The 27,003-nt window shown below is 42.2% G+C and overlaps 1 protein-coding gene across 1 annotated transcript in view; it reads left to right on the top strand.

Annotated features, from left to right (window-relative positions):
• The window catches only part of LOC100380858 (E3 ubiquitin-protein ligase MYCBP2), a 356,005-nt gene that overhangs the window by 81,227 nt on the left and 247,775 nt on the right, over positions 1-27,003 (top strand). The window contains 2 exon segments of the mRNA XM_045707688.1: positions 7,777-7,915; positions 8,313-8,389. Coding sequence (XP_045563644.1) covers positions 7,777-7,915; positions 8,313-8,389 — 216 coding nt within the window.

Raw genomic sequence — 27,003 nt, 5'->3', positions numbered from 1 at the left:
CTAGCTAGCAGTGGCTGCGTCCACCTTTGTCTTTTTTCTTTGATACAGAGACAACTATGTAGCTAGCTAACATTACACTAATCAAATCGTTCCGTTGTAATGTATTTAATTTCTACAGTACTGCTAGTTGGTAAAGTTGGCTAGCTAGCAGTGGCTGTGGTGTTGACGCCGTTTGGAAAACGGCGCGAACGAACGAATACAGCTGGCTAGCTAACCTTGTTAGTTTCTCAAAGTTAGTTTCTCAAAGCTATACCTACACCTTTAGCTACACCTTTATCCTTGATGCAAAGACAACTATGTAGCTAGCTATGTAAGGAAGGACCAAGTCGGTAAGAAGGATAGAAGCAAGCCCGTGTAATGCTTTGTAGGTGAGCAGGAAAATCTTGAAAATCGGCCCTAGCCTTAACAGGAAGCCAGTGTAGAGTGGCTAGTACTGGAGTAATATGATCAAAGTATTTGGTTCTTGTCAAGATTCTAGCAGCCGTGTTTAGCACTAACTGAAGTTTATTTAGTGCTTTATCCCGGGTAGCCGGAAAGTAGAGCATTGCGGTAGTCTAATCTAAAAGTGACAGAAGCATGGATTAATTTTTCGGCATCATTTTTGGAAAAAAACGTTTCAGATTTTTGCAATGTTACAAAGATGGAAAAAGCTTTCCTTGACATATTCTTCATGTTCGTCAAAAGAGAGATCAGGGTCCAGAGTAACTTCCAGGTCCTTTAGTTTTATTTGAGATGACTGTACAACCTTCAAGATTAATTGTCAGATCCAACAGAAGATCTCTTTGTTTCTTGGAACCTAGCATCTCTGTTTTGTCCGAGTTTAAAAGTAAAAAAAAACTTGCCACCATCCACTTCCTTATATCTGAAACACAGGCTTCCAGGGAGGGCAATTTTGGGGCTTCACCATGTTTCATCGAAATATACAGCTGTGTGACATCACCAAGAGGTAAAATATATAGTGAAAACAATAGTGGACCTAAAAAGGAACCTTCAGGAACACCGAAATGTACAGTTTTGTCAGAAGACAAAACATTCACAGAGACAAATTGATATCTGTCCGACAGATAAGATCTAAACCAGGCCAGAACTTGTCCATGTAGACCAGTTTGGGTTTCCAATCTCTCCAAAAGAATGTGGTGATCGATGGTATCAAAAGCTGCACTAAGGTCTAGGAGCACGAGGACAGATGCAGAGCCTTGGTCTGACGCCATTAAAAGGTAATTTACCACCTTCATGAGTGCAGTCTCAGTGCTATGATGGGGTCTAAAACCAGACTGAAGCGTTTCGTATACATTGTTTTCAGGAAGGCAGTGAGTTGCTGCGCAGCAGCATTTTCTAAAATTGTTGATGAGAGGAATGAGAGATTCGATATAGGCTGATTTCGTTTTTTATATTTTGTGGGACAAGGTTTGGCTTTTTCAAGAGCGGTTTTATTTCTGCCACTTTCAGTGAGTTTGGTACACATCCGGGGGATAAGGAGCCGTTTATTATATTCAACATAGGAGGGCCAAGCACAGGAAGCAGTAGTATAAACACGCAAGTATAAACACCATTGGACCACGCAGCCTCCAAAACCACCATTAAAAAAGCCAGACTGCGGTTTGCAACTGCACATGGGGACCAAGATCGTACTTTTTGGAGAAACGTCCTCTGGTCTGATGAAACAAAAATAGAACTGTTTGGCCATAATGACCATCGTTATGTTTGGAGGAAAAAGGGGGATGCTTGCAAGCCGAAGAACACCATCCCAACCGTGAAGCACGGGAGCGGCAGCATCATACTGTGGGGGTGCTTTGCTGCAGGAGGGACTGGTGCACTTCACAAAATAGATGGCATCGTGATGAGGAAAATTATGTGGATATATTGACGCAACATCTCTAGACATCAGTCAGGAAGTTAAAGCTTGGTCGCAAATGGGTCTTCCAAATGGACAATGACCCCAAGCATACTTCCAAAGTTGTGGCAAAATGGCTTAAGGACAACAAAGTCAAGGTATTGGAGTGGCCATCACAAAGCCCTGACCTCAATCCTATAGAAAGTTTGTGGTCAGAACTGAAAAAGTTATATATTACTTAGATATTACTTCAACAGTATTTGATGTGAGATCCTGTCTAAGCTTTACAGGAATGTGTTTATGAATATGGACCGCAACATTGCCCCCGTTGGCATTTCTGTCTTTTCGGTAGATGTTGTAGCCATGTCTTCCTCCCACTGTATCATCAAAGCTATTATCTAAGTGAGTTTCAGAGATAGTCAGAATATGATTGTCATCTGTTACAATACATTTATTGGGCAATTGTAGCACTTTTCTGGGTTGCTTGATTTGTTTTTAATGCTTTATTGGGAGGCTTATCAGAAGTCGACTTTGTCATTTTTATTAATAAATTGGCAAACATTTCTTAAAACCTATTTTTGCTTTGTCATGGGGTGTTTTGTGTAGATTGGGGGGAAAATAACAATTTAATCCATTTTAGAATTAGGCTGTAACGTAACAATGTGGAAAAAGTAAAATGGTCGGAAATACTTTCCGAATGCACTGTACAAGACTATTTGTCATTCAGGAGTCATGGTAGCCATGATTTTTTTCTAAATAATCAATTCATAATTTCTAATATATAGCAATTAGGCCCAAGGATTTCAATGGCAGACAAGTACTTGGTCCCTATTCACAGGGCAGAATATTTTCCCTTTTGCTCTTCCTCACTCACTCACTTTCTGTCGAACACCTACTCTATGAATCACAAATCCTCCGCTTAAAGAATTAATGGGAGCCATTTCTCTTGAGTTGTTTGGTGATGTATGCTAGCCACCTTTGTCCCAGGCAGCCAGCCTCACTCAGGTGTCACTCTTTCCCCTGCTTCATCTGAGCCCCTTGGGTCACAGAGAGGGGTGTGTTTGTATTTTTTTGTGTGTGTATAAGGAGAAAGAGCTAGTAAACCAGCATGTGACCATACTCTCCAAGGTTAATCCTCCCAGGCAGATGCAGGCCTATAGTTGCATGAGTAGTAAGCAGAGATACAGTGGCGGGGGAGGATGTGATATTTAAACTGTGAAGCCTTACGCATGGATCTGATCAGTCCCTGGATAAGAGAGTGGGGGTGGGGTTGATAGTGTGATGGAGAAATGAAGGAGAGATGCTCCTCGCATCAGCAGTGCTGGTAAAGAGCCATCTACTTTCCGCAGAGGAGAGAGAGCAGGAGGGAGATGGGCAGAAAGGGGGGGGGGGAGGGCAATCGGAGGGAAGTGAGCAAGAGAGGGGAGGTGGGGAGAGAAGGATGGGCTAGGCAGTGGAAAGGTTACAGAAATGGGATGGGAGGAAGGGAAAAAGCAGGAGGGGGAGAAGAGTATGTGCTTAGCTCAGCAGGAATCAAAGCACAGTGGAGAACCGTGTCATCACACAGTGCAGCTTCACAGCACCATGGCCCCAGTCCAGCTTCTGTCTATCATGGCTCATGACAGAAAACGCGTTTCTACTGCTCTCCAATGGCGGAGAGTTTTACACCACTCCAGCCAATGCTTGGCATTGCGCATGGTGATCTTAGGCTTGTGTGCAGCTGATCGGCCATGAAAACCCATAACAGCACTTACAGTTGACCGGGGCAGCTCTAGCTGGGCAGAATTTTGAACTGACTTATTGGCAAGGTGGCATCCTATGACAGTGCCATGTCCATGTACTATTGTATATATAGTGTATAATAACAGTACGGAGAAAAATCTAACTAATGGGTATATTCAATAATTGTAAATAAATGAAGTGTAAAGCTGGAGAGATGGGGAGAGTTGCAGGCTCACATCTATTAAAGCAGAGAGTGGGAGAAAGATCATAGAAATAGAATCTAAGGCACATACTTTTCTCTCACCACAGCAATGCGTTGCACTCAAAACATGCAGTGTTGTGCAAACTTAAGCCCGGGCACAGCCCAACCCAAATCAATTCTCAGAATATCTTGCACGGACTGAGAATCTTAAGTTTTCACATTACATCTTTTTTGGGTGGGGGCAGGAGAATTAATGAGGCGGCAACTTGATTTAAAGTAACTGTCCAATGTTTCCACATTTCGATTAAATATGACCTAATAACTATACTGAATAAAAATATGTAAAGTGTTGGTCTCATGTTTCATGAGCTGAAATAAAAGATCCCAGAAATGTTCCATATGCACAAAAAGCTTATTTCTATCAAATTTTGTGCACTAATTTGTTTACATCCTTGTTAGTGAGAATTTCTCCTTTGCCAAGATAATAAATCCACCTGACAGGTGTGGCATATCAAGAAGCTGATTAAACAGCATGATCGGGTGCACCTTGTGCAGTGGCCAATAGAAGGCCACTCTAAAATATGGAGTTTTGTTACAGAACACACTACCACAGATGTCTCAAGTTTTGAGAGAGCCTGCAATTGGCATGCTGACTGCAGCACTGTCCACCAGAGCTTTTGCCAGAGAATTGAATGTTTATTTCTCGACCATAAGTTGTTTAAGAGAATTTAGCAGTACGTCCAACAGGCCTCACAATCGCAGACCACATGTAATCACGCCAGCCAGGAAGGAAGGACCTCCACATCCGGCTTCTTCACTTGCTGTATTGTCTGAGACCAGCCACCCGGACAGCTGATGAAACAGTGGGTTTTCACTACCGAATCATTTCTACAGAAAGTCTCAGGGAAGCTCATTTTGGGGTCGTAGTCCTCACCTGGGTCTTCACCTGACTGCAGTTCGGCTTCGTAACCGACTTCAGTGGGCAAATGATCACCTTTGATGGCCACTGGCATGCTGGAGAAGTGTGCAGTTCACGGATGAATCCCGGTTTCAGCTGTACCGGGCAGATGTCAGACAGCGTGTGTGCGAGCGATTTGCTGATGTCAATGTGCTCCACGGTGGCGGTGTGGTTATGATATGGGCAGGCATTTGCTATGGACAACAAACACAATTGCATTTTATCGATGGCAGTTTGAATGCACAGAGATACCGTTACAAGATCCTGAGGCCCAATGTCGTGCCATTCATCCGCCACCATCACCTCATGTTTCAGCATGATAATGCACGGCCCCATGTCACAAGGATCTCTACACAATTCCCGGAAACTTAAAATGTCCCAGTTCTTCAATAGCCTCCATACTCACCAGATATGTCACCCATTTAGCATGTTTGGGATGGTCTGAATCAACGTGTACAACAGCTTGTTCCAGTTCCCGCCAATATCCAGAAAATTCGCACAGCCATTGAAGAGTGGGACAGCATTCCACAGGCCATAATCAACAGCCTGATCAACTCTATGCGAAGGAGATGTCTCACTGCATAAGGCACCAGATACTGACTGGTTTTCTGATCCATGCCCCTACTTTTTTTTTTTTTTATGTGTAAGGTGTCTGTGACCAATAGATGCATATCTGTATTCCCAGTCATGTGAAATCCATATATTAGGGACTATTGAATTTATTTCAATTTACTGATTTCCTTATATGAACTGTGACTCAGTAAAATCTTTGAAATTGTTGCATGTTGCATTTGCTTTTGTTCAGTGTAACTACAATATGAGTGAAATAGTTGTACTTCCACAAAATGCTAATTGGGTTAAAAGCAGCTTTTCTGTGTTGGAATGGTGTGGGCATACCCCAACAACAGAGTGGTGTCAGTGTATACCTGTCATAAAAAAATATGAATGCCAGTAGACCGCTGATTCGCCAGCTCATCCTTCTCAGGAGGAGGACATAAAAAGTGGGTTTTTCTCCAACTTATGCTTTCGCCACAAATATAAGTATAGGATGAGTCAACAACATTATTTGTCTGAGTTAACAGAATATGAACTTTTAAAAGTCAGATTTTTGCTGGACAATTACTTTAACTTGGATTGCTGTTATTAGAATTTCTTACATTGTCAACAGTGGAAATTGAGAGCGAGAGCGAGCTCTGGTCTGATGCTGTAGCTAGCTAGGGGTGTTTCTCCATACACACATAGTGCTGAAAACTGTCTTTTCTAGCATTATATCCAAAGGGCTTTGCATGTCAGGGATGCCTGACTTTGCGAGTGTGTGTTTGTATTTATTGTGGATCTCCATTAGCTCTTCCTGAGGTCCAGAAAAATTAAGGCAGTTTATACAATTTTAAAAACATTCCAATGCATTCACATATTTCACAACACAGTGTGCCCTCATGCCCCTACTTCACCACTACCTCGTATCTACAGTACAAAATCTGTGTGTGTAGTGTGTATGTTAATGTGTGTGTGTGTATGCATGTGTCTGTGCTGCTTCAGTCCCAATATTCCATAAGGTGTATTTTTGTTTTTTTTAAATGTAATTGTACTGCTTGCATCTGTTACTTGATGTGGAATACCTCTCATGAATACAAGTAGTGATGAAGTCAATCCCTCCTCAACTTTCAACCAGGAGAGATTGACATGCATATTATAAATATTAGCTCTCTGTGTACATCCAAGGTCCAGCCGTGATGCCGTTCTGAGCCAATTGCAATTTATATTGTTGAAAAGTCCCTTTTTGTGACGACTGAACAGTAGTCCTGGGGCGACAAAACTAGGGCTTGTAGGACCTGCCTTGTTGATAGTGCTATTAAGAAGGTAGAACAGTGCTTTATTATGGACAGACTTCTCCATTTCTTAGCTATTGTTGTATCAATATGTTTTGACCATGACAGTTTACAATCCAGGGTTACTCCAAGCAGTTTAGTCACCACAACTTTAGTGAATGATTTGTCCCAAACACAGTGCTTTTAGTTTTAGAAATATTTAGGACCAACTTATTCCTTGCCACCCATTCTGCAAGTAACTGCAGGTATTTTGTTAAGTGTTGCAGTCATTTCAGTTGCTGTAGTAGCTGACGTGTATAGTGTTAAGTCATCTGAATACATAGACACTGGCTTTACTCAAAGCCAGTGGCATAAAGATTAAAGTAAAGATTGAAAAAAGTAAGGGGCTTAGACAGCTGCCCTGGGGAATTCCTGATTCTACCTGGATTATGTTGGAGAGGCTTCCATTAAAGAACACCCTCTGTGTTCTGTTAGACAGGTAACTCCTTATCCCCAATATAGCAGGGAGTGTAAAGCCACAACACATAGGTTTTTCCAGCAGCAGACTATGATCCATAACGTCAAAAGCCGCACTGAAGTCTAACAAAACAGCCCCCACAATATTTTTATCAATTTCTCTCAGCCAATCATCAGCCATTTGTGTAAGTGCTGTGCTTGTTGAACGTCCTTTCCTGTAAGTGTTCTGAAAGTTTGTCAGTTTGTTTACTGTAAAATTTCATTGTATCTGGTCAAACACCAATTATTTCCAGAAGTTTACTAAGGGTTGGTAACAGGCTGATTGGTCGGCTATTTGAGCCAGTAAAGTGGGCTTTACTATTCTTAGGTAGTGGAATGACTTTAGCTTCCCGCCAAGCCTGGGGGGTACACTTTCTAGTCAGCTTCAATTGAAAATATGGCAAATAGGAGTGGCAATATCGTCTTCTATTATTATTATCCATCCAAGTGTGTTAGTCAGGACTAGGTTTGCAAAATTCCGTGAATGTTTCTTAAAGCTCCCAGGTAATTCAGAAATTATGGTTGAACGGATTCCGGATTTCCTGCTTATTCTCTCCTGATTCCAGGAATCTTCCAACTAGGATTTCTGGAAAACCTGGACATTTTGAGAAAAAGTTTAACATTTTGCTACCCCGCTCATGAGTGCAAGCTTCTGTATGACCTCAACACTATGTGTCCTTCATACTTGCTATATTTCAATGTGGAACTAAATAAGCCATTGCCATGTTTCCCTCAGGACGGGTTTGTGGTGAGGATATACGCGACCAGTACGGACCCGGCACTGCAGCAGGAGCTCCAGTTGAAACTGGCCAGGAAGTGTCTCCATGCCTGCGGCATCTCTCTGTTCGACCTGGAGAAAGACCTACACATCATCAGTAAGTCCTACTGACTAAGCTCCGCAGTGAAATTTCCCCCTGGTACAGATCTAGGATCCGCTTCCCCTCCCCTAACCTTAACCATTAGTGGGGAAAATGGAAAACTGACCCAAGATCAGCGTCTAGGGGAAACTTTACGCTACACCATCTCACTCTGTCAGATATTGGCATATGAGGCGTCATCGTATGTGTGGGTTTAATAGACTGGAGACTTAGTGACAGAGGACAAACTCATTGTAAGGGTTGTAATGGAATAAAAGCAAACCATGTGTGTTACCTTTGTATTCATTCCATTCCAGCGATTGCAATGAGCTGGTCTCCATATCTGTGTCTGTTTGTATCTGTCTGTGTGTTTCAATAATGTCTTTGTTTATTAGTAAATGTCTGTGTTTTCCAGGTACGGGGTTTGACGAGGAGGCAGCATTGCTGGGAGCAGGCAGGGAATTTGCTCTGATGAAAACAGCATCAGGAAAGGTAAGAACGTGAGAATTGTACAAACTGAGATGCATGAGACTGCAGCATAAAAATGTTAATGGTAGTTTGTGTGTGGGTGAATAAGCAAATGGTAATTATAATCTGCTACTCCTAGTTTTGGAGTGTGACCAGCAACACAAGGGCTCTGCTTGTTCTGTTCTTCCTCGCAACACACACACACACATGCTTATCTTCCTGTAATAGTGAGGACCTTGACACAGGACCTTCAAATGAGGACAATTTCACTTCAAAGCCTGATAAAACTCTAATGAAAAAATAGACATGCAGAGCACCAGTCTAGTGAGGACCAGTGGTTGCTAGGTAGTTTCTGCATCACATCTCCTTATTTGAGTGTCCGCAGCCTACTAGGCTGTTTCTGTCTGACAAGTTGAAAACATTACAGGAATGTTCTGCAAATGTTGAAGACCTCACTCAAAACAACATGCAGAGAAAGTGTTTCATTTTTGTTAATGTTTTATTCAAGCCTCCATACTGCAAAATGAGCATGAGGAAGTCAAATTGTAAAAAACAGTGTCTGGACATTTCTTTAACATTTACATCCGAAATATAGATTTGGTTCTGAAAGTGCACTGCTCCTTTAAACCTTTACAAGAAAACATGAAGAACACCTTGAGTGCACCCCCCCCCTTTTACCTTCAGAACAGCCTCAATTCATTCGGGGCATGGACTCTACAAGGTGTTAAGCGTTCCACAGGGATGCTGGCCCATGTTGACTCCAATGCTTCTCACAGTTGTGTCAAGTTGGCTGGATGTCCTTTGGGTGGTGGCTCATTCTTGATTTACACGGGAAACTGTTGAGCGTGAAAAACCCAGAAGCTTTGCAGTTCTTGACAGAAACCGGTGTGCCTGCCACCATACCCCATTCAAAGGCACTTAAATATTTTGTTTTGCCCATTCACCCTCTGAAAGGCACACATACACAAAGACTTGAAAATCCTCCTTTAACCGGTCTCCTCCCCTTCATCTACACTGATTTGAAGTGGATTTAACGAGTGACCATAAGGGATCATAGCGTTCACCTGGCCAGTCAATGTCATGGAAAGAGCAGGTGTTCTTAATGTTTTGTACACTCAGTGTATACAATGCCATGAATTTAATATCAAGTGTGATAAAACGGATACGTTTATGACTACGAGTATGATGAGATCAGCACATCCCTACAAACTACCACAACAACCTTAAAAAGCTATACCGATCATAACTTAATTTCTTCCATCATGAAAAAAGAACATCACTACTGCCTTTTTGTGTCATGCTTATGTTTGCAATAGCCCACTGTCACAACACAGACGAAGAACTAAGATGGTTCGAAAATATTGAGCACTGAGCAGCAGCTGAAAGAATAACAGACCATCTGTTTTGCCGGGAACCTTCTTTAGCGCCTTAAGTTTTCCAAAATGATGCCACACTTCTCACATTTCTCAAAGCTGCTCCAGGGCCTCTTGGGTTGAGGAGTCATTCTCTTCAAACCTAATCGCAAAAAGATTAAAACAAATACACATGATGGTCCAACAAAATACTGGTAGCAAATATTAGAAAAGCAATTAGGGGAATGGGGTGAGAGAGAGACAAAAGAGGGAGAAGGAGAGAGGGGAGCAAGAGAAAAGAGTGGGGGGGCAGGCAGAGGGAGGGAGGGAGAGGAGAAAAAAAAGCATTAGTGAAGGATAGTTGAGCTGACAGCATAGAAAGGGAGAGGAAGCCAGCCATATCTTTCTATATTTCCACCTCACAGTAGAGTGCTGCATGGGGTCGGGTACTCACGGTTCCCTGCAGGAGACCCGCAAAACATTCCTTGAAACAGTGGGTTGGCGCGGTTCAGAACAATTATATTGCGAGTCGGAAACATTTGAAATAATGTTAATATCATATCTATTGTTTACAGGAAACTCATTTAACAATTTTAGATGGAAAAAGGACTGGGGGGGCGAAATATACTTATCCCATGGGCAAAGAAATTGAAAAGGTGTGATATTAATGAAGAAGAATTTTGATCCGAATGTGCAAATTGTCCAAACAGATTCGCAAGGCAGATGGATGATTTTAAGTATGTTATTGGACCATAAACAGATATGGCCCATTAATCTATACGGTCCACATAATGATGATCCATGCTTCTTTGAAAATATATATAATAATTGATCAAACCTACACGCAATACAAGACTCTTGTTATGGTGGGAGATTATAATACGGTTTGAAATACATCAAAATACGACCGTAAAGAAATCACACTACAAACTATCACCCTCATGCTCTTAAGGAAATCACAAATGTCATGGATATTTTGGAACTAGTGGATATATGGAGGCTTAAATATCCTGACCAAGTGAGGGTATATAGTGCTTTCGGAAAGTTTTCAGTCCCCTTGACTTTTTCCACATTTTGTTACGTTCCAGCCTTTTTCTAAAATGGATTAAATACATTTCTTCCCCTTTTTTCCCCTACACACAATACCCCATGACACAGCGAAAACAGATTTTTCGAATTGTTTGCTAATTTATATACACTGCTCAAAAAAATAAAGGGAACACTAAAATAACACATCCTAGATCTGAATGAATGAAATAATCTTATTAAATACTTTTTTCTTTACATAGTTGAATGTGCTGACAACAAAATCACACAAAAATAATCAATGGAAATCCAATTTATCAACCCACGGTGGTCTGGATTTGGAGTCACACTCAAAATGAAAGTGGAAAACCACACTACAGGCTGATCCAACTTTGATGTAATGTCCTTAAAACAAGTAAAAATGAGGCTCAGTAGTGTGTGTGTGGCCTCCACGTGCCTGTATGACCTCCCTACAACGCCTGGGCATGCTCCTGATGAGGTGGCGGATGGTCTCCTGAGGGATCTCCTCCCAGACCTGGACTAAAGCATCTGCCAACTCCTGGACAGTCTGTGGTGCAACGTGGCATTGGTGGATGGAGCGAGACATGATGTGCTCAATTGGATTCAGGTCTGGGGTATGGGAGGGCCAGTCCATAGCATCAATGCCTTCCTCTTGCAGGAACTGCTGACACACTCCAGCCACATGAGGTCTAGCATTGTCTTGCATTAGGAGGAACCCAGGGCCAACCGCACCAGCATATGGTCTCACAAGGGGTCTGAGGATCTCATCTCGGTACCTAATGGCAGTCAGGCTACCTCTGGCGAGCACATGGAGGGCTGTGCGACCCCCCCCCCCAAAGAAATGCCACCCCACACCATGACTGACCCACCGCCAAACCGGTCATGCTGGAGGATGTTGCAGGCAGCAGAACGTTGTCCACGGTGTCTCCAGACTCTGTCACGTCTGTCACATGTGCTCAGTGTGAACCTGCTTTCATCTGTGAAGAGCACAGGGCGCCAGTGGCGAATTTGCCAATCTTGGTGTTTTCTGGCAAATGCCAAACGTCCTGCACAGTGTTGGGCTGTAAGCACAACCCCCACCTGTGGACGTCGGGCCCTCATACCACCCTCATGGAGTCTGTTTCTGACCGTTTGTGCAGTCACATGCACATTTGTGGCCTGCTGGAGGTCATTTTGCAGGGCTCTGGCAGTGCTCCTCCTGCTCCTCCTTGCACAAAGGCGGAGGTAGCAGTCCTGCTGCTGGGTTGTTGCCCTCCTACGGCCTCCTCCACGTCTCCTGATGTACTGGCCTGTCTCCTGGTAGTGCCTCCATGCTCTGGACACTACGCTGACAGACACAGCAAACCTTCTTGCCACAGCTCGCATTGATGTGCCATCCTGGATGAGCTGCACTACCTGAGCCACTTGTGTGGGTTGTAGACTCCGTCTCATGCTACCACTAGAGTGAAAGCACCGTCAGCATTCAAAAGTGACCAAAACATCAGCCAGGAAGCATAGGAACTGAGAAGTGGTCTGTGGTCACCACCTGCAGAACCACTCCTTTATTGGCGGTGTCTTGCTAATTGCCTATATTTTCCACCTGTTGTCTATTCCATTTGCACAACAGCATGTGAAATTTATTGTCAATCAGTGTTGCTTCTTAAGTGGACAGTTTGATTTCACAGAAGTCTGATTGACTTGGAGTTACATTGTGTTGTTTAAGTGTTCCCTTTATTTTTTTGAGCAGTGTATTTATAATAAAAAAAAGATGTATAGCTTATTTACTTAATTATTCAGACCCTTTGTTAGGAGACTTGAAATTGAGCTCAGGTACATCCTGTTTCTGTTGATCATCCTTGATGTTTCTACAACTTGATTGGAGTCCACCTTTGGTAAATGCAATTGATTGGACATGATTTGGAAAATCACACGCCTGTCTATATAAGGTCCTGCAGTGTGTGTCAGAGCAAAAACCAAGCCATGAGGTTGAAGGAATTGTCTGTAGAGCTCCGAGACAGGATTGTGTCGAGGCACAGATCAGGGGAAGGGTACCAAAACATTTCAGCAGAATTTAAGGTCCCCAAGAACACTGGCCTTCAATATTCTTAAATGGATGAAGTTTAGAACCACCAAGACTCTTCCTAGAGCTGGACCTGATGGTCACTCTGACAGAGCTTCAGAGTTCCTCTGTGGAAATGGTAGTCCTTCTGGAAGGTTCTCCCATCTCTGCAGCACTCCACCAATCAGGTGTTTATGGTAGAATAGCCAAACAGAAGCCACTCCTCAGTAAAAGGCACATGACCGCTCGCTTGGAGTTGGCCTAAAGGACTCTCAGAACTCTCCTGAATGCCAAGCGTCACGTCTGGAGGAAACCTGGTACCATCCCTACGATGAAGCATGATGGTGGCAGCATCATGCTGTGTGGATGTTTTTCAGCAGGAGGGACTGGGAGGCTAGTCCCTGATCGAGGGAAAGATGAAAGGAGAAAAGTACAGAGTGATCATTGATCAAAACCTGATCCAGAGCTCTCAGGACCTCCGACTGGGGAGAAGGTTCACCTTCCAACAGCATAACGACCCTAAGCACACAGCCAAGACAATTCAGGGAGTGGATTCGGGACAAGTCTCTGAATCTCCTTGAGTGGCCCAGCCAGAGCCCGGACTTGAACCCGATCGAACATCTCTGGAGAGACCTGAAAATAGTTGTGCAGCGATGCTCCCCATCCTACCTGACAGAGCTTGAGAGGATCTGCAGAGAAGAATGGGAGAAACTCATCAAATACAGGTCTGACAAGCTTGTAGCGTCATACCCAAGAAGACTCAAGGCTCTAATCGCTTCCAAAGGTGCTTCAACAAAGTACTGAGTAAACGGTCTGAATTATTTTTTTTCTTTGTCATTATGGGGTATTGTGTGTAGATTGAGGGGGAAAACACAATTTAATCAATTTTAGAATAAGGCTATAACATAACACAATGTGGAAAAAGTCAAGGGGTATGAATACTTTCCGAATGCACTGTATGATCAAATACTTGTGGTTCACTTTTGCAACATTGATCATGTAATGCATGCATTCACAGTTGGGAGCTAAATTGGTGGCTGCTGCTCAGTGGTAACGTGGGCTGCCAACTCCTCTCTCTCGCTTTCTCTCTGCTAGCTAGTCTGAGTTTTCTAGGCAGTGACCATGGCGTGCTTTCTAAGATGAGACCGTGGCAGCTAGCATTCAGACCTTATGATTGTACATGCCCAGTCAGTAGCCTTATGGACGTATGGGTAGTCTACTCCCCTGAATAGGCATTGAGTTGGACAGCTATCAGGTTGTTTGTTGAATGAACATTCCCTGATCTATTCATGCCTGCGTCTCATATTTTACATGACTGTTATTTTTATGATATTACAGCTGTTATGATAGGCACATTGCAGTGATGAATAGGCCTATGCCTTGCAAATCACCTTGTCTTCTAAATATCACTATCAACATGGACAGCTATACATTTTCCAAAATGTTGTGACATGTAATTTGACTGCTGGGCTATTGTGTCAGTACCTTTTGTTGCAAAATAACATCATAGGATATCCACATGAACTGAAAGGCTGAACATGCGCACAATGTTTGCAGTGCCAGTGTACTGAGTGTTTTCCTTGGGATGTCACAGAAATCCAGTAGTTTTTCAGAATTGCTATGCAAATGCACATTAACCTCTTGGGGCTAGGTGGGACGCTAGCGTGCCACCTGTGGTGCACTCCATCAACAGCAGGTGCATTTCAAGAGCGGCAAATTTGAATCCAAATAAATGTCAAAATTCAAATTTTTCAAAAATACAACTATGTTACACCATTTGAAAGATAAACATCTCCTTAATCTAACCACGTTTTACGATTTCAAAAAGGTTTTACGGCGAAAGCATAAATTTAGAGTATGTTAGGACAGTACATTTACAAGAGTTGTGTGTAATGTTTTGTCAAGTCAAAGACAGGGTCACCAAAACCATAAAACCAGCTAAAATGATACACTAACCTTTTACAATCTCCATCAGATGACACTCCTAGGACATTATGTTAGACAATGCATGCATTTTTAGTTCTATCAAGTTCATATTTATATACAAAAACAGCGTTTTACTATGGCATTGATGTTGAGGAAATCGTTTCCCTCCAATAACCGGCAGTCAAGTCAGCGTCACAAATTAAATAATTAAAATTAGAAAACATTGGTAAAATATTATATTGTCATTTAAAGAATTATAGATTTACATCTTTTGAACGCAATCAACTTGCCAGATTTAAAAATAACCTTACTGGGAAATCACACTTTGCAATAATCTGAGCACTGTGCCCAGAAAAATACGCGTTGCGATACAGACTAGACGTCATGTTGGGGAGATCTAAAATCGAAAATACTATGTAAATAATCCATTACCTTTGATTCTCTTCATCAGATGTCACTTCCAGGTATCACAGGTCCATAACGAATGTAGTTTTGTTCAAAAAAGCTCATCATTTATGTCCAAAAATCTCCGTCTCGTTAGCACATGATGTAAGCCAGCCGGACTTCTCGTCATGAACGAGGGGAAAAAATATATTTCCGTTCGTTCAAACATGTCAAACGTTGTATAGCATAAATCATTAGGGCCTTTTTTAACCAGAACATGAATAATATTCAAGGTGGACGAATGCATAGCCTTTTATAACGTATTGGAACGAGGGTACCCAACATGAAGTAGCGCGCCAGGTGTCTAATGGGACATCACCGTTCCATGGCTCTTGTTCGGTCAGATCTCCCTCCAGAAGACTCAAAACACTTTGTAAAGGCTGGTGACATCTAGTGGAAGCAATAGGAAGTGCCAAAATATTCCTAAACCCCTGTGTTTTTCAATGGGATAGGTTTAAAGTCAATACAACACATCAGGTATCCACTTCCTGTCAGAAAATGTCTCAGGGTTTTGCCTGCCAAATGAGTTCTGTTATACTCACAGACACCATTCAAACAGTTTTGGAAACTTTAGAGTGTTTTCTATCCATATATAATAAGTATATGCATATTCTAGTTACTGGGTAGGATTAGTAACCAGATTAAATCGGGTACATTTTTTTTATCCAGACGTGCAAATGCTGCCCCCTAGACCCAACAGGTTAAAAGTAGTTTTATTTTTAAGATAAGGGGACATTAGATTACTATTGGTTATGAATAGGCTAAGAAATGATATTGAAGTAGTTTTTACTTTTAGGTAGCTACTCACTTTCAATAATTAAACACATCTGGTATGATGTTACACAAGTGCTTGTTAGAAAGAATCCTAAGAAACAAGTAATTATTATGGGAAAGGGGGGTACCTTGTCAGTTGTACAACTGAAATGCGTTTTAACCCAACCCCTCTGAATTAGAGAGGTGCAGTGGGCTGCCTTAATCGACATCAACGGTGCCCAGGGAGCAGTTGTTGGTGGTTGACTGCCTTGCTCGAGCAGAACGGGCAAATGTTTTTTTTGTACCTTGCCGGCTCGGGGATTCGCACCAGCGGCCTTTCGGTTATTGGCCACATGCTCTTATCCCGCTATGCAACCTGCCGCCATGTCATTTCCATGTAGATACCAAGTCAATAACAGACTACCGGTGTGCAATATACACATTTATACATGCATGGCTCTGGCCACCTCACCTGCTGCTGTCAATGCCAGCTTGCTGCCAACTCTTCATATCAGGCAGGGGCGAAAATCTGATATCAACTTTGGAGGGGACAATTACATTACATTTTCTCAAGAGCAATTCCTGAGGGGGACACCAAAAGTAGTGCTGTAACACATAGCCTACATTTTAATATGGTAAATGTATATTGAGGAACCAAAGAAATAAGTTGTTTGCCGTACTCCTAACTACCGGTACCCAAAACTACACAACAGCAATACCATTGCCTTTAACAAATCTTAGTTCAGTCACCAGTTTAAGTTGAGAGTGGGGGTATCCATGGCATTTTCCAATTATGTTCCTATTTTACAAGTAAAAAAAATTGAGAAACTTTCATAATGTTGCCAAACAAAGACTCAACAAACTTACCTGAGACTCCCTGTCTCTGCCAGTCTGTCCCTGCATATCTGTCCCCAACTCTGCTGTCTGTGTGCCATCTGTTGCCTGCTCTGCCTAATGACATCATTGTGAAACATTTCCATTAGAATTTCATTTCTTTCTAATGAACATTTTATCAACTAGTCTGTGAGATATTAGGCTACTAGGGTTCTTACTTTGCGTTTTGGTGTACTGAAAAATACTCTGATGTCCGTCTTTTTTCTGCCATTTTTCTGCCATTTTTCTACCTGGTTGGCTACACACACACAGTATGTAGGTTATTTACAGTAGGAGATGGGCTTCTATCATCTTATCTTCTATCATTCTATATGGGCTTTGATCTAAAAGGTAGCTAGCAAATGTGAAATGGATTGCAGTGACGAGTTGACAGCTGTATGAGTTCACCATTTACACAACATATGCTGCAACCTTTTGTAATTTTAATCGTTTGTTTCATATTGGCTGGCTTCTAACAATAGCTGAATTTGCAAAGCTAGCGAGCACCAATTCATTGGTGTTTGCTATAATCTTTGCTACCCGGCTTAAATAAAGGTGAAATAAAATATATAAATAAAAGTTCCCTTGCGACAATTTAGCTTTTGCAACGAGACCATTAAATATATTTAAAACAATGGTAGAAGAGAGTGTAGTTCTGTTCAGTTTATCGCTAACCTTATCACAGGGACTTTGAAGCACTAACTTACATGCATGCTGATCTTGGAATAAATTGACGATAGCAAAGATTCCATCTTTGACGACGCCACATAAATGGAATAGGTACTAGCTAGCTTAATAGTTAATATTTGCGCGCTAGGTCTGCATATTCAGCTAGTGTGTGTGCGCGATTGACTGGATTAACCTCACGTCAGTTACGTGCATTGAGTGCCTTTCAGACAGTAGATACGACCTCTACGTTACCTCGCAAGCTAAGGAACTGGCAGTGGATCAAACCATTGCGAGGCAAAGGGTGGGGGGGTCGCAATCTTTTGAAACTTAAAAGCGAGCTATTAAGTGTCTATAATCAGCACAATTGCTTTCATTGCGTATTATTAATATTATTTAAATTACATAGTTATGTTTCAGTGATATATTGGGGGGGACAAATCATATTTTTCCCAGGATGGGGGGGTCGTGTCCCCCCCGTCCCCCCCGGGATTTCCGCCCCTGATATCAGGTGATTGGTACCCAGGATGTGGCTGGGTTGAAAAATTCCAGTTATTTCCCCAAAATAACCTGTTTTTCCTGTAATCCTGGTTGGAGGATTCGTTGATTTCATGTTTATTCTGTTGTAATTCCAGGAATCTTCCAACCAGGATTTGGGGAAAATAAAGGCATTTTGAGGAAGTTATTTTGCAACCCTAGTCTAGACCTGTATTCTATCCTCTATTGAGCCTGTCAGCACACTACGGTGTATCACATTTTGTTGACAAAACCAGCACATGATATGATATTTAGATATTGATATTAACAGCACATTGTGCGATTTTAATAAATACAGAATGACCTAGCATTAAGATGATGGTGGATATAACCAGGTAGCCTGGTCACTCACCTGGAGTGACCGTCGAGTTCACCCGACATTATGGCTTCCCATGGGCCCCCGGCCCAACAGGTTGAGGTCCAATGGTCCTCCCATGGGGTTGAAGTGGCTGGGGAGCTGGATGGGTTCCCTGGCATGGGGCTGTAGCTTGGCAGGTAGCCAAATCTGTTGTGGCTGGGTGGCCCCCATGCCCTGCCTCATCAACATGACGTTCTGCTGCATGAGTCTCCTCTCGCGATGCTACAAGCTGTAGAGCTCCAGCTGCTGTTGAAAACAGTTTAGCCCCTTACTTGTCTGTCCGTACAGTAGATTAATGTATCCTCCTGTATACATTGTATGCATGATGACTGTCTTTCACCTGGGAGTTTAGAGGAGGCTGCAGAGACAGAGGATGGGAAACATTTATACTTTTTATCTGTGAAAACAGCCTTCGCAACGTGCAAATTGCAGTGTCTCAAAATAACAATTACATCTGAAATAGACTGGATGGCACTAAATTCAGAGGTAGAGGGATGGATGGAGAAGAGAATAGGGGAGTGAATTTTTATAATTCAGTATAACTAGCTATAATGGTTAGGACTTAGTCAAAACCAGTTAAAACAAACCCCTTCCTGTGGAGAGTAGTGGGAATGAACTACGCCCACATTAGAAAGGTGAGGAACAGGGAAGTGGTAGGTAACTGTGGTGCTCGAGAGACACAACGTCTGCTGGTTTCCTTAATTTTTCCCTGGCACTTAACTGATTCATTCACTATGACTGATTGGTCAGAGTGCACATACCTTGTTTAAACTGGTTTAATCTGGTGTGTTGGGGCAGGGTTAAAAAAAACTCTGATCACCCACTACCAAGATTTCCCATGACTGATATTCCCACTCTGCCTAGCCCATCTCTTACCTGCTGTGGGCCATGCAGCCTCTGTTGCAGCTGTTGCCTGAGCTGGTTGGGTGGCAGCCAGAGCTAGTTTGCCATATCATGCACTCTTCCCCTCCAGGCCTCTGCGTCATGCCCACACCCCCAAGGAAAGCCCTCCTGGGCGCCACAAAGCCTTCCATGCCCTGTGCCCCTGCCATCGCTGGATGGAACTGGGCTGGGGGTCCAGGGTTGAACGGAGAGGGGTAGCCGGGCAGCTTGGGGTCCATTTTAGATGGAGGTGTCAGCGGGGGGCTGGGAGGGGAACATTTGAGGGATGGGGTTGAAGCAGCCGCCCTGGGGAGAGGAATGGATAGGGTCAATACTGGGTTAATTACAGTCAAACAAACACCCCAGGACCAAACCAATCATTACATCAGGCATGTATTGATGATTAACTGCACTGATGGAAAATAACACTTCTATTGTGCCCTGGACAGGAATCTACAGTGAGTGTAGAAAACATTAAAAACACCTGCTCTTTCCATGACAGACTGACCAGGTGAATCCAGGTGAATGCTATGATCCTTTATTGATGTCACTTCTTAAATCCACTTCATTCAGTGTAGATGAAGGGGAGGAGACGGGTTAAAGAATCATTTTTAATAATTTTGAAGCCTTGAGACAATTGAATCATGGATTGTGTATGTGTGCCATTGAGGGTGAATGGGCAAGACAACAGATGAAGTACCTTTTGAACGGGGTATGGTAGTAGGTACATTTTAGGAAGGTGTTCTTAGTTGTAGCTCCTGAGGGGCGTGGCGTTCTAAGGCACTGCATCTCAGTGCAAGAGGTGTCACTACAGTCCCTGGTTCGAATCCAGGCTGCATCACATCCGGTCGTGATTGGGAGTCCCATAAGGCGGCGCACAATTGGCCCAGTGTCGTCCGGCTTTCTCATTGTAAATAAGAATTTGTTCTTAACCTTACTTGCCTAGTTAAATAAAGGTTACACACACACCACACTGACCAAAAAGTTATTTTGTTGGCATTTACATATGTCCCCATTACCAGTAAAACATAATCAAAACCTATTTCTTTCACTTGCTGTGCTGTTTCGTTCAGTCGTTTCATTCTCAACCAGGATTTCTATGGAACGCCGTTTGGGTCTTTGCATGTCAAAAAAGATACACGTCAATAACAGTATTTGATGTGTCAAAACACTATTTGACCAAACAGGACCTGGATATGACTGCACGTCGCATATTAATTTAATGCGTTCATAATTTTTATGTATTATTTGATTAATGGTGGTCGGACCCATCTATGTGAAGCTAGCCACAATAGTGGACTTTGCGTTTAGCCTTCAAAATAAAAGTATGACATAATTCTACTGTTTGTATTAATTTGCATCAGTCAATGACATACATACTTTTATTTTGAAGGCAACTCGCCAATTCCACGATTGTGCCTAATCCTTATTGTGGCTAGCTTCACAACACAACCCGGTCCGGTCGAGCGTCAATAGCCAGATGAAGCAAGCTGGCTGCTTATAACGTTAGCTTTTTGAAACGAGGTTAAGTAGCTGGTTGGGTATTTATTTTCGTGAACTGAAGTTCAATTTCCATAGGTTAACAACAAGTGGCAACCTAGCTAATACTTAATCACAAGGATTCCTAAATCATTTGTAAGAATAATGAAAATGACTGCAGTTTCTACTGGTCATTGTTTTCAGGCTGGTTGTATTGGGGCTAGCTAGGTACCAAGCTAAAGCTAGCTACCCCAGAAGTTGCGGTCGAACATATTATGCTTTATTGCCAACGCGGTATTGTAAACGCATCGTTCGGGGCCTGTGTTTTCTTGTTTGCAGATTGTTTTGTACAGCTTTGACAGTGCTACTGTATCTTGTTTGACACGCAAAGACCCAAACAGCGTTCCATAGTATGTATGTCGTGAAGCTAATAGCAGTGACGCTATTACTGTGTAACTCCAGTAGGGCAACATCTGAAAATAGCGCACTTGGTAGTGTGTACCGGTGCTCAACCTGTCGGCGAAAACCAACATCACCCACGACAGAGAACGGTTGATTGTCAAGGGCAATGAATTTCATTATTTTGGCTTTAATGGATTTCACCTTTAAGTTGTCTTGCTGAATTTTTTTTACTCTTTCAAATGACTGCTCAACTTGTTGACTGCTCGATCCACACAGCAGACATTGTGGGCTAGGTTAGGAATCCTATGTTGCATGTGTAGCGCAAAATGTTACGTGGGGTCATAACGTTATGTACCTACGTTATATATGTATGCACATCAGCTTTGACATCGGTTTTGCACATCCGTGTTAAACTAGACATCGGCCAAAACCGATGTTGGCCTTTTTAGCTAATTGGCCGATTCCGATATGTTTACCGATATATCGTGCATCCCTAGTTGAATGTATTCCGAAGTGCAACTGACTAGGTATCCCCTTTCTTTGAATTTGTTAACTCAAAGTAGTTGTATTAGGGAGCATACAATTAACAGATGAGAGCTGTGTGTGTCGTGCTATACTTGTGAGGACCGAACATAGATAAATTACCTTTCAAGTAAGGACTTTTTGGCATGTGAGGTCCAAAAAGTGGGTCCTCACTTGCTTTCGCTAGTAATGGCACCCTAGGTCTATTGCATTCAGTTTTGCAAGTTCTCAGAGGACCTTAGTTGCATAGTGGTTATTGAAATGTCTGTGTTTCTCTGTGTCCTTGGTTGCATTCTGAAGAACAAACACTGGTACTGCATTGAACATTTTTTTATTGGACGGCAGAAAACAGATGTTTCTGATTAAACCATGGGACGCTGGCTCATGGATTTTTGTGACTGGATACAATCCTCTCCCCATCTTAGGTATTGCTGCATCAATATGTTTTGACCATAGGTTTACAATCCTGGGTTACTCTAAGCAGTTTAGTCTCCTGAACTTGCTTAATTTACATATTATTCATTACAATATTTATTTGCGGTTTAGGGTTTCGTGAATGATTTGTCCCAAATACAATGCTTTTAGTTGTAGAAATATTTAGGACTAACTTACTTCTTGCTACGCATTCTGAAACTTACTGCAGCTCTTTGTTAAGCGTTGCAGTGATTTCATTCGCTGTAGTAGCTGACGTGTGTAGTGTTGAGTCATCTGCATACATAGACACACCGGCTTTACTCAGCCAGTGGCAGGTCATGAGTAAAGATTGAATAAAGTAAGGGGCCAAAACAGCTGTCCTAAGGAATTCCTGATTCTACCTGGATTATGTTGGAGGGGCTACTATTTTTAAAGAACATCCTCTGTGTTTTGTTAGACAGGTAACTCTCAATCCTCAATATAGTAGGGGGTGTAAAGCCATAACATACGTTTTTCCAGCAGCATACTATGGTTGATAATGTCGAAAGCCGCACTGAAGTCCAACAAAACAGCTCCCACAATCTTTTTATTATAATTTTCTCTCAGCCAATCATCAGTCATTTGTGTAAGTGCCGTGCATGGTGCATTGCTTCTCTCCAGGCCTGAGGGCACACTTTTTTGTAAGCTTAAATTGAAGAGATGGCAAATAGGAGTGGCAATATCGTCCGCGATCATCCTCAGTAATTTTCCAGCCAAGTTGTTTGACCCAGGTGGGTTGTCATTGTTGATGGACAATATTTTTTTAAATCTCTTCCACACTCACTTTTACAGAGTTCTAAATTACAATGATTGTCTTCCATAATTTGGTCAGTTATACTTGGATGTGTAGGTTTGGCATTTTTTTTAAATTCACAATGAATGAAAGATTACACGTAAAGCCACTGTACATTTTTCCCCTTTTTGTCCCGTCCCCGTCCCCCCAGAATTCCTCCAAACCCATTTACAAAGAAAGGCAGTCATTGAGTTACATATCAGAAAACAAAAGTATACAACAATGTTACTTCAATACAAGCAAAAATGTAGTAGCCTAACTTTCTGGTGATTAGGTGATCCTATAGGCTTATAGCAGTAATCTCAAGGGGTGGGGCAAGAGTACTAATCTGGAGGAAGTGTTTGGAGCGGTTCAAAATAGAATATCATCGGGTCCCAGTTGGAATAAAATGAGTTGGTTGACCCTCAAATGGTATACTTAATGTTCTCTTATTTTAGAAACAGCATCAGATCTTTGAGCCAAAGAGAGGCTAAGGGAGGATTGATAGATTTCCAATCCAATAAAATCATTCTGCGGGCCAACGGAGGCAAAAGCAATGGCATCCAGCTGTCTATTGGTCAAAGAACATTGTTGTTTGGTACCCCAAAAATAGCAATTTCTGTACTGGGCTGTAACTATATCAAATGCTTCAGAAAGGGTTTTAAATATAGTGGACCAATAATCTGCCAGATAGGGACAGGACCAGAACATGTGGGTTAGGTCTGCCAAGGGGCCTTTACACCTGTCACATGTACCATCATTATTTGGGTAGAATTTGGATAATCTGGCCTTGCTGAAATGGATACGGTGAAGTACCTTAAACTGTATAAGGCTGATCCGGGCATAGGAGGAGCTTCCATTTACAGGCACCATTCCAGACTTCATCAGTGATCTCTCCACCAAGTTCCCTTTCACGCTCAGATCGGATTTTATTGAGTGACAGGTTATCAACGGACTTGATTATCCAAACAATACGGGATGAGTCCCTTTAGTTGAAAAGGTGTTTTCAAAAGGGCATCCAGACCCGATCCTAGTGATAGAATTGGAAAGGTTGGGCTTTGAGTTCGAATAAACTGGCGTATTTGGAAATGCCTAAATAATCTTGAATGGTGTAGATTAAATCAGATTTTTTGCTCTTCAAAATTGGCAAAGGTGCCGCCTATATAAAGGTCATTAAACTTGGTAAGGCCATTCCTCTGCCACGGCCTGAAAGCTGAATCCAGTTTTCCTGGAAGGAAGAGGTGATTATTACATGTAGGACCTTGAATAGAGAAATCACAGAATTTTAAATGTTGATGGAATGGAGTCCAAATTTAAGTATTGATAAAAAAAATGTTGGGGGGGGGGGGATTGGATGTGTAGCGCGAAGCAGAAAGAGGGAGATTGGAGGTGACTAAAGCTGACAAAGAGGATTAGAAACAGGAATTGGCTTATGTTTGACACCAGCCAGTTTCTGGGGTGTGAAGCCAGTAAATCATATTTTGTATATTCGCTGCCCAGTAATAATACATAAAGTAATAATACATCTCTCTGGAGGAATGCTTTACGTATTCTTGGATTCCCACCTCCCCATAGAAAAAAAATATAAGCTTATCCACTGAAGTGAAAAGACTTTGGTAAAAAAAAGAGGGAGGCATTGGAAAAAGTACATAACTCTGGGCAATACATTCATTTTGATACAATCCACTTTACCAGCTAAATTAAAATGGAGAATACTCCATCTCTGAAAGTCCAGTTTAAGTTTGTTAATCAGGGGAGTAAAGTTCTCATGGAGGGAAGAAAAGGTATGGGTGATATTGATCCCTAGATATTTAAAGCCAGAATTGGACATACGAAATGGAATAGTACGCCTTGGAATTTGTAGTGCTAATTCATTAATAGGAAAGCATTCACTTTTTGAGAAACTCAATTTATAGCCCGAAAACACACCAAACCTATGCAGGTCTGAGATGTATAAAAGAAAGTCATCTGCGTACAAGTTAACTTTGTGTTCCTGTCCCCATCTGTAGATACCATGTATTGAGGGTGTGGCCTTTAGCTTAATAGAAAGGGGTTCTATCACCAGGGAAAATAACAGAGGTGACATTGGACATCCCCGGCATGTGGCCCTTGATAATGGGAAATACTGTGAACGAAGTTTGTAAGTGCTGATGACTTGGGTGATGAGTACAACAGTCGGACCCAGGAAATTAAGTTTGCACCAAAGCCACATTTTCCCATTACAGAGAATAAATATTCCCATTCTACCCTGTCAAATGCCTTCTCCACATCTAAAGAGAACCACTTCAGGAACGTCCGAAGGCGCAGGAGAGTGTATGACATTAAATGTTAGAAAAGGAGTTTCGACCCTTAATAAACCCTGTCTGACAAAAGAAAAAGCATGTAGCGAAAAGTTTGGCAAATGGATCTACACGTTCTGCCTGGCTCATAAATGCAGACAAAGCGCTGACATTTTTGAAGGAGATAATGATCTAAGATTTGAGCGGTCCAAGTCCCCTCCAAAAATTAAGTAGTGTGAGTTGAGATTGGGCAGCAAAGATATACGTTTCTTAAGAATCAACATCATCCCAATTGGGAGCATAAACATTTACAAACAAAACAGAAGTGTGAAAGAGAACAGGATGCCATAACAAAATGCCCCTGTGGATCCGAGATGTCAGCAGCGGTAAATTGCACTTTCTTATAAGTATTGCTGTTCCCCTTGCCTTAGCATTGAATTTTGAATGGAATATTTGTCCTACCCAAGCTTTACGGAGTCTACCATGATCTGCTACACACAGATGTGATTCTTCTAAGAATGCTATATCGGTTTTTAAATTCTTAAGATGAGCAAATACTCTAGCCCGTTTAACCGGGCCGTTCATTGCCTTGATGTTCCAGCCTGTAAACCTAATAGCTGACCCCCAACCCCCACCCCGAATATCTGAATTGTCAGTCATTAAAAGTTTAGATTACTAAATTAAAACTGGAATAGACATGAAAACCCTGTATAAGACCACCGATCATAGCTTGTGACAAAAGAAAAAGCATGTAGCGAAAAGTTTGGCAAAAAACTGTTGAAGTAGAATATGTAACCATCAAATGGTTAATGAAGGCAAACAACTCCCTCCCCCCCTGACATAAAACCCTCAAAATAGCACAACAAAATAAACACAGTACAAGATAACTGTCCAATGCTCGCCTCTAAGTTGGACCGCAAGCTTTCCCAAATAGGGTCAAACTTCAGTCACTTAACTTACACAAGAGGGCTCCCAATTATTAAGAGTTCTATATATATATAATTGTTTAATCTCAGATATTGACAGTGTCGATCAGGTCCATCCTCCATTGGCTTTAACAAACACAAATAGCCACATAAAATGCTTCTGTTGGTCAAGACTAAAGCCCATAAATTGCGTTAGGGGCGCGTTCCACGCCACGCAGAAGCACCGTGCAACTGCATCCACGGGTAGTAAAATATGATACTCACACGTAACCCAAACCGGCAACGCGCGTGCGCCATTGTGCGAATCGTGCATAAATTGATTTTGTCCCCCTACACCAAACGCGATCACGACACGCAGGTTAAAATATCAAAACAAACTCTGAACCAATTACATTAATTTGGGGACAGGTCGAAAAGCATTAAACATGTATGGCAATTTAGCTAGTTAGCTTGCACTTGCTAGCTAATTTGGCCTGTTTAGCTAGCTTGCTGTTGCTAGCTAATTTGTCCTGGGATATAAACATTGAGTTATTTTACCTGAAATGCACAAGGTCCTCTACTCCGACAATTAATCCACACATAAAACAGCCAACCGAATCGTTTCCAGTCATCTCTCCTTCTTCCAGGCTTTTTCATCTTTGAACTTATATGGTGATTGGCATCTACACTTTTACCACAACAACCAGCAAATCATTTCATCTTTCAATCACCCACGTGGGTATAACCAGTGAGGAGATGGCACGTGGGTACCTGCTTCTATAAACCAATGAGGAGATGGGAGAGGCAGGACTTTCAGCGCGATCTGCGTCAGAAATAGAAAGGAGTTCTATTTTAGCCCTTGGCATCGCAGACGCTTGTTGGCGCGCGCAATAATTGAATAACATGGATTTCGAAATGTATTTTGCCACGCTCGCGCACGCGTCCGGTCT

Source organism: Salmo salar, chromosome ssa25 (genome assembly GCF_905237065.1).
Source record: "Salmo salar chromosome ssa25, Ssal_v3.1, whole genome shotgun sequence".
Classification (NCBI taxonomy): Eukaryota; Metazoa; Chordata; class Actinopteri; order Salmoniformes; family Salmonidae; genus Salmo; species Salmo salar.
Note: the sequence above shows the minus strand (reverse complement) of the source record. Positions and strands in the feature narration are given on the sequence as shown.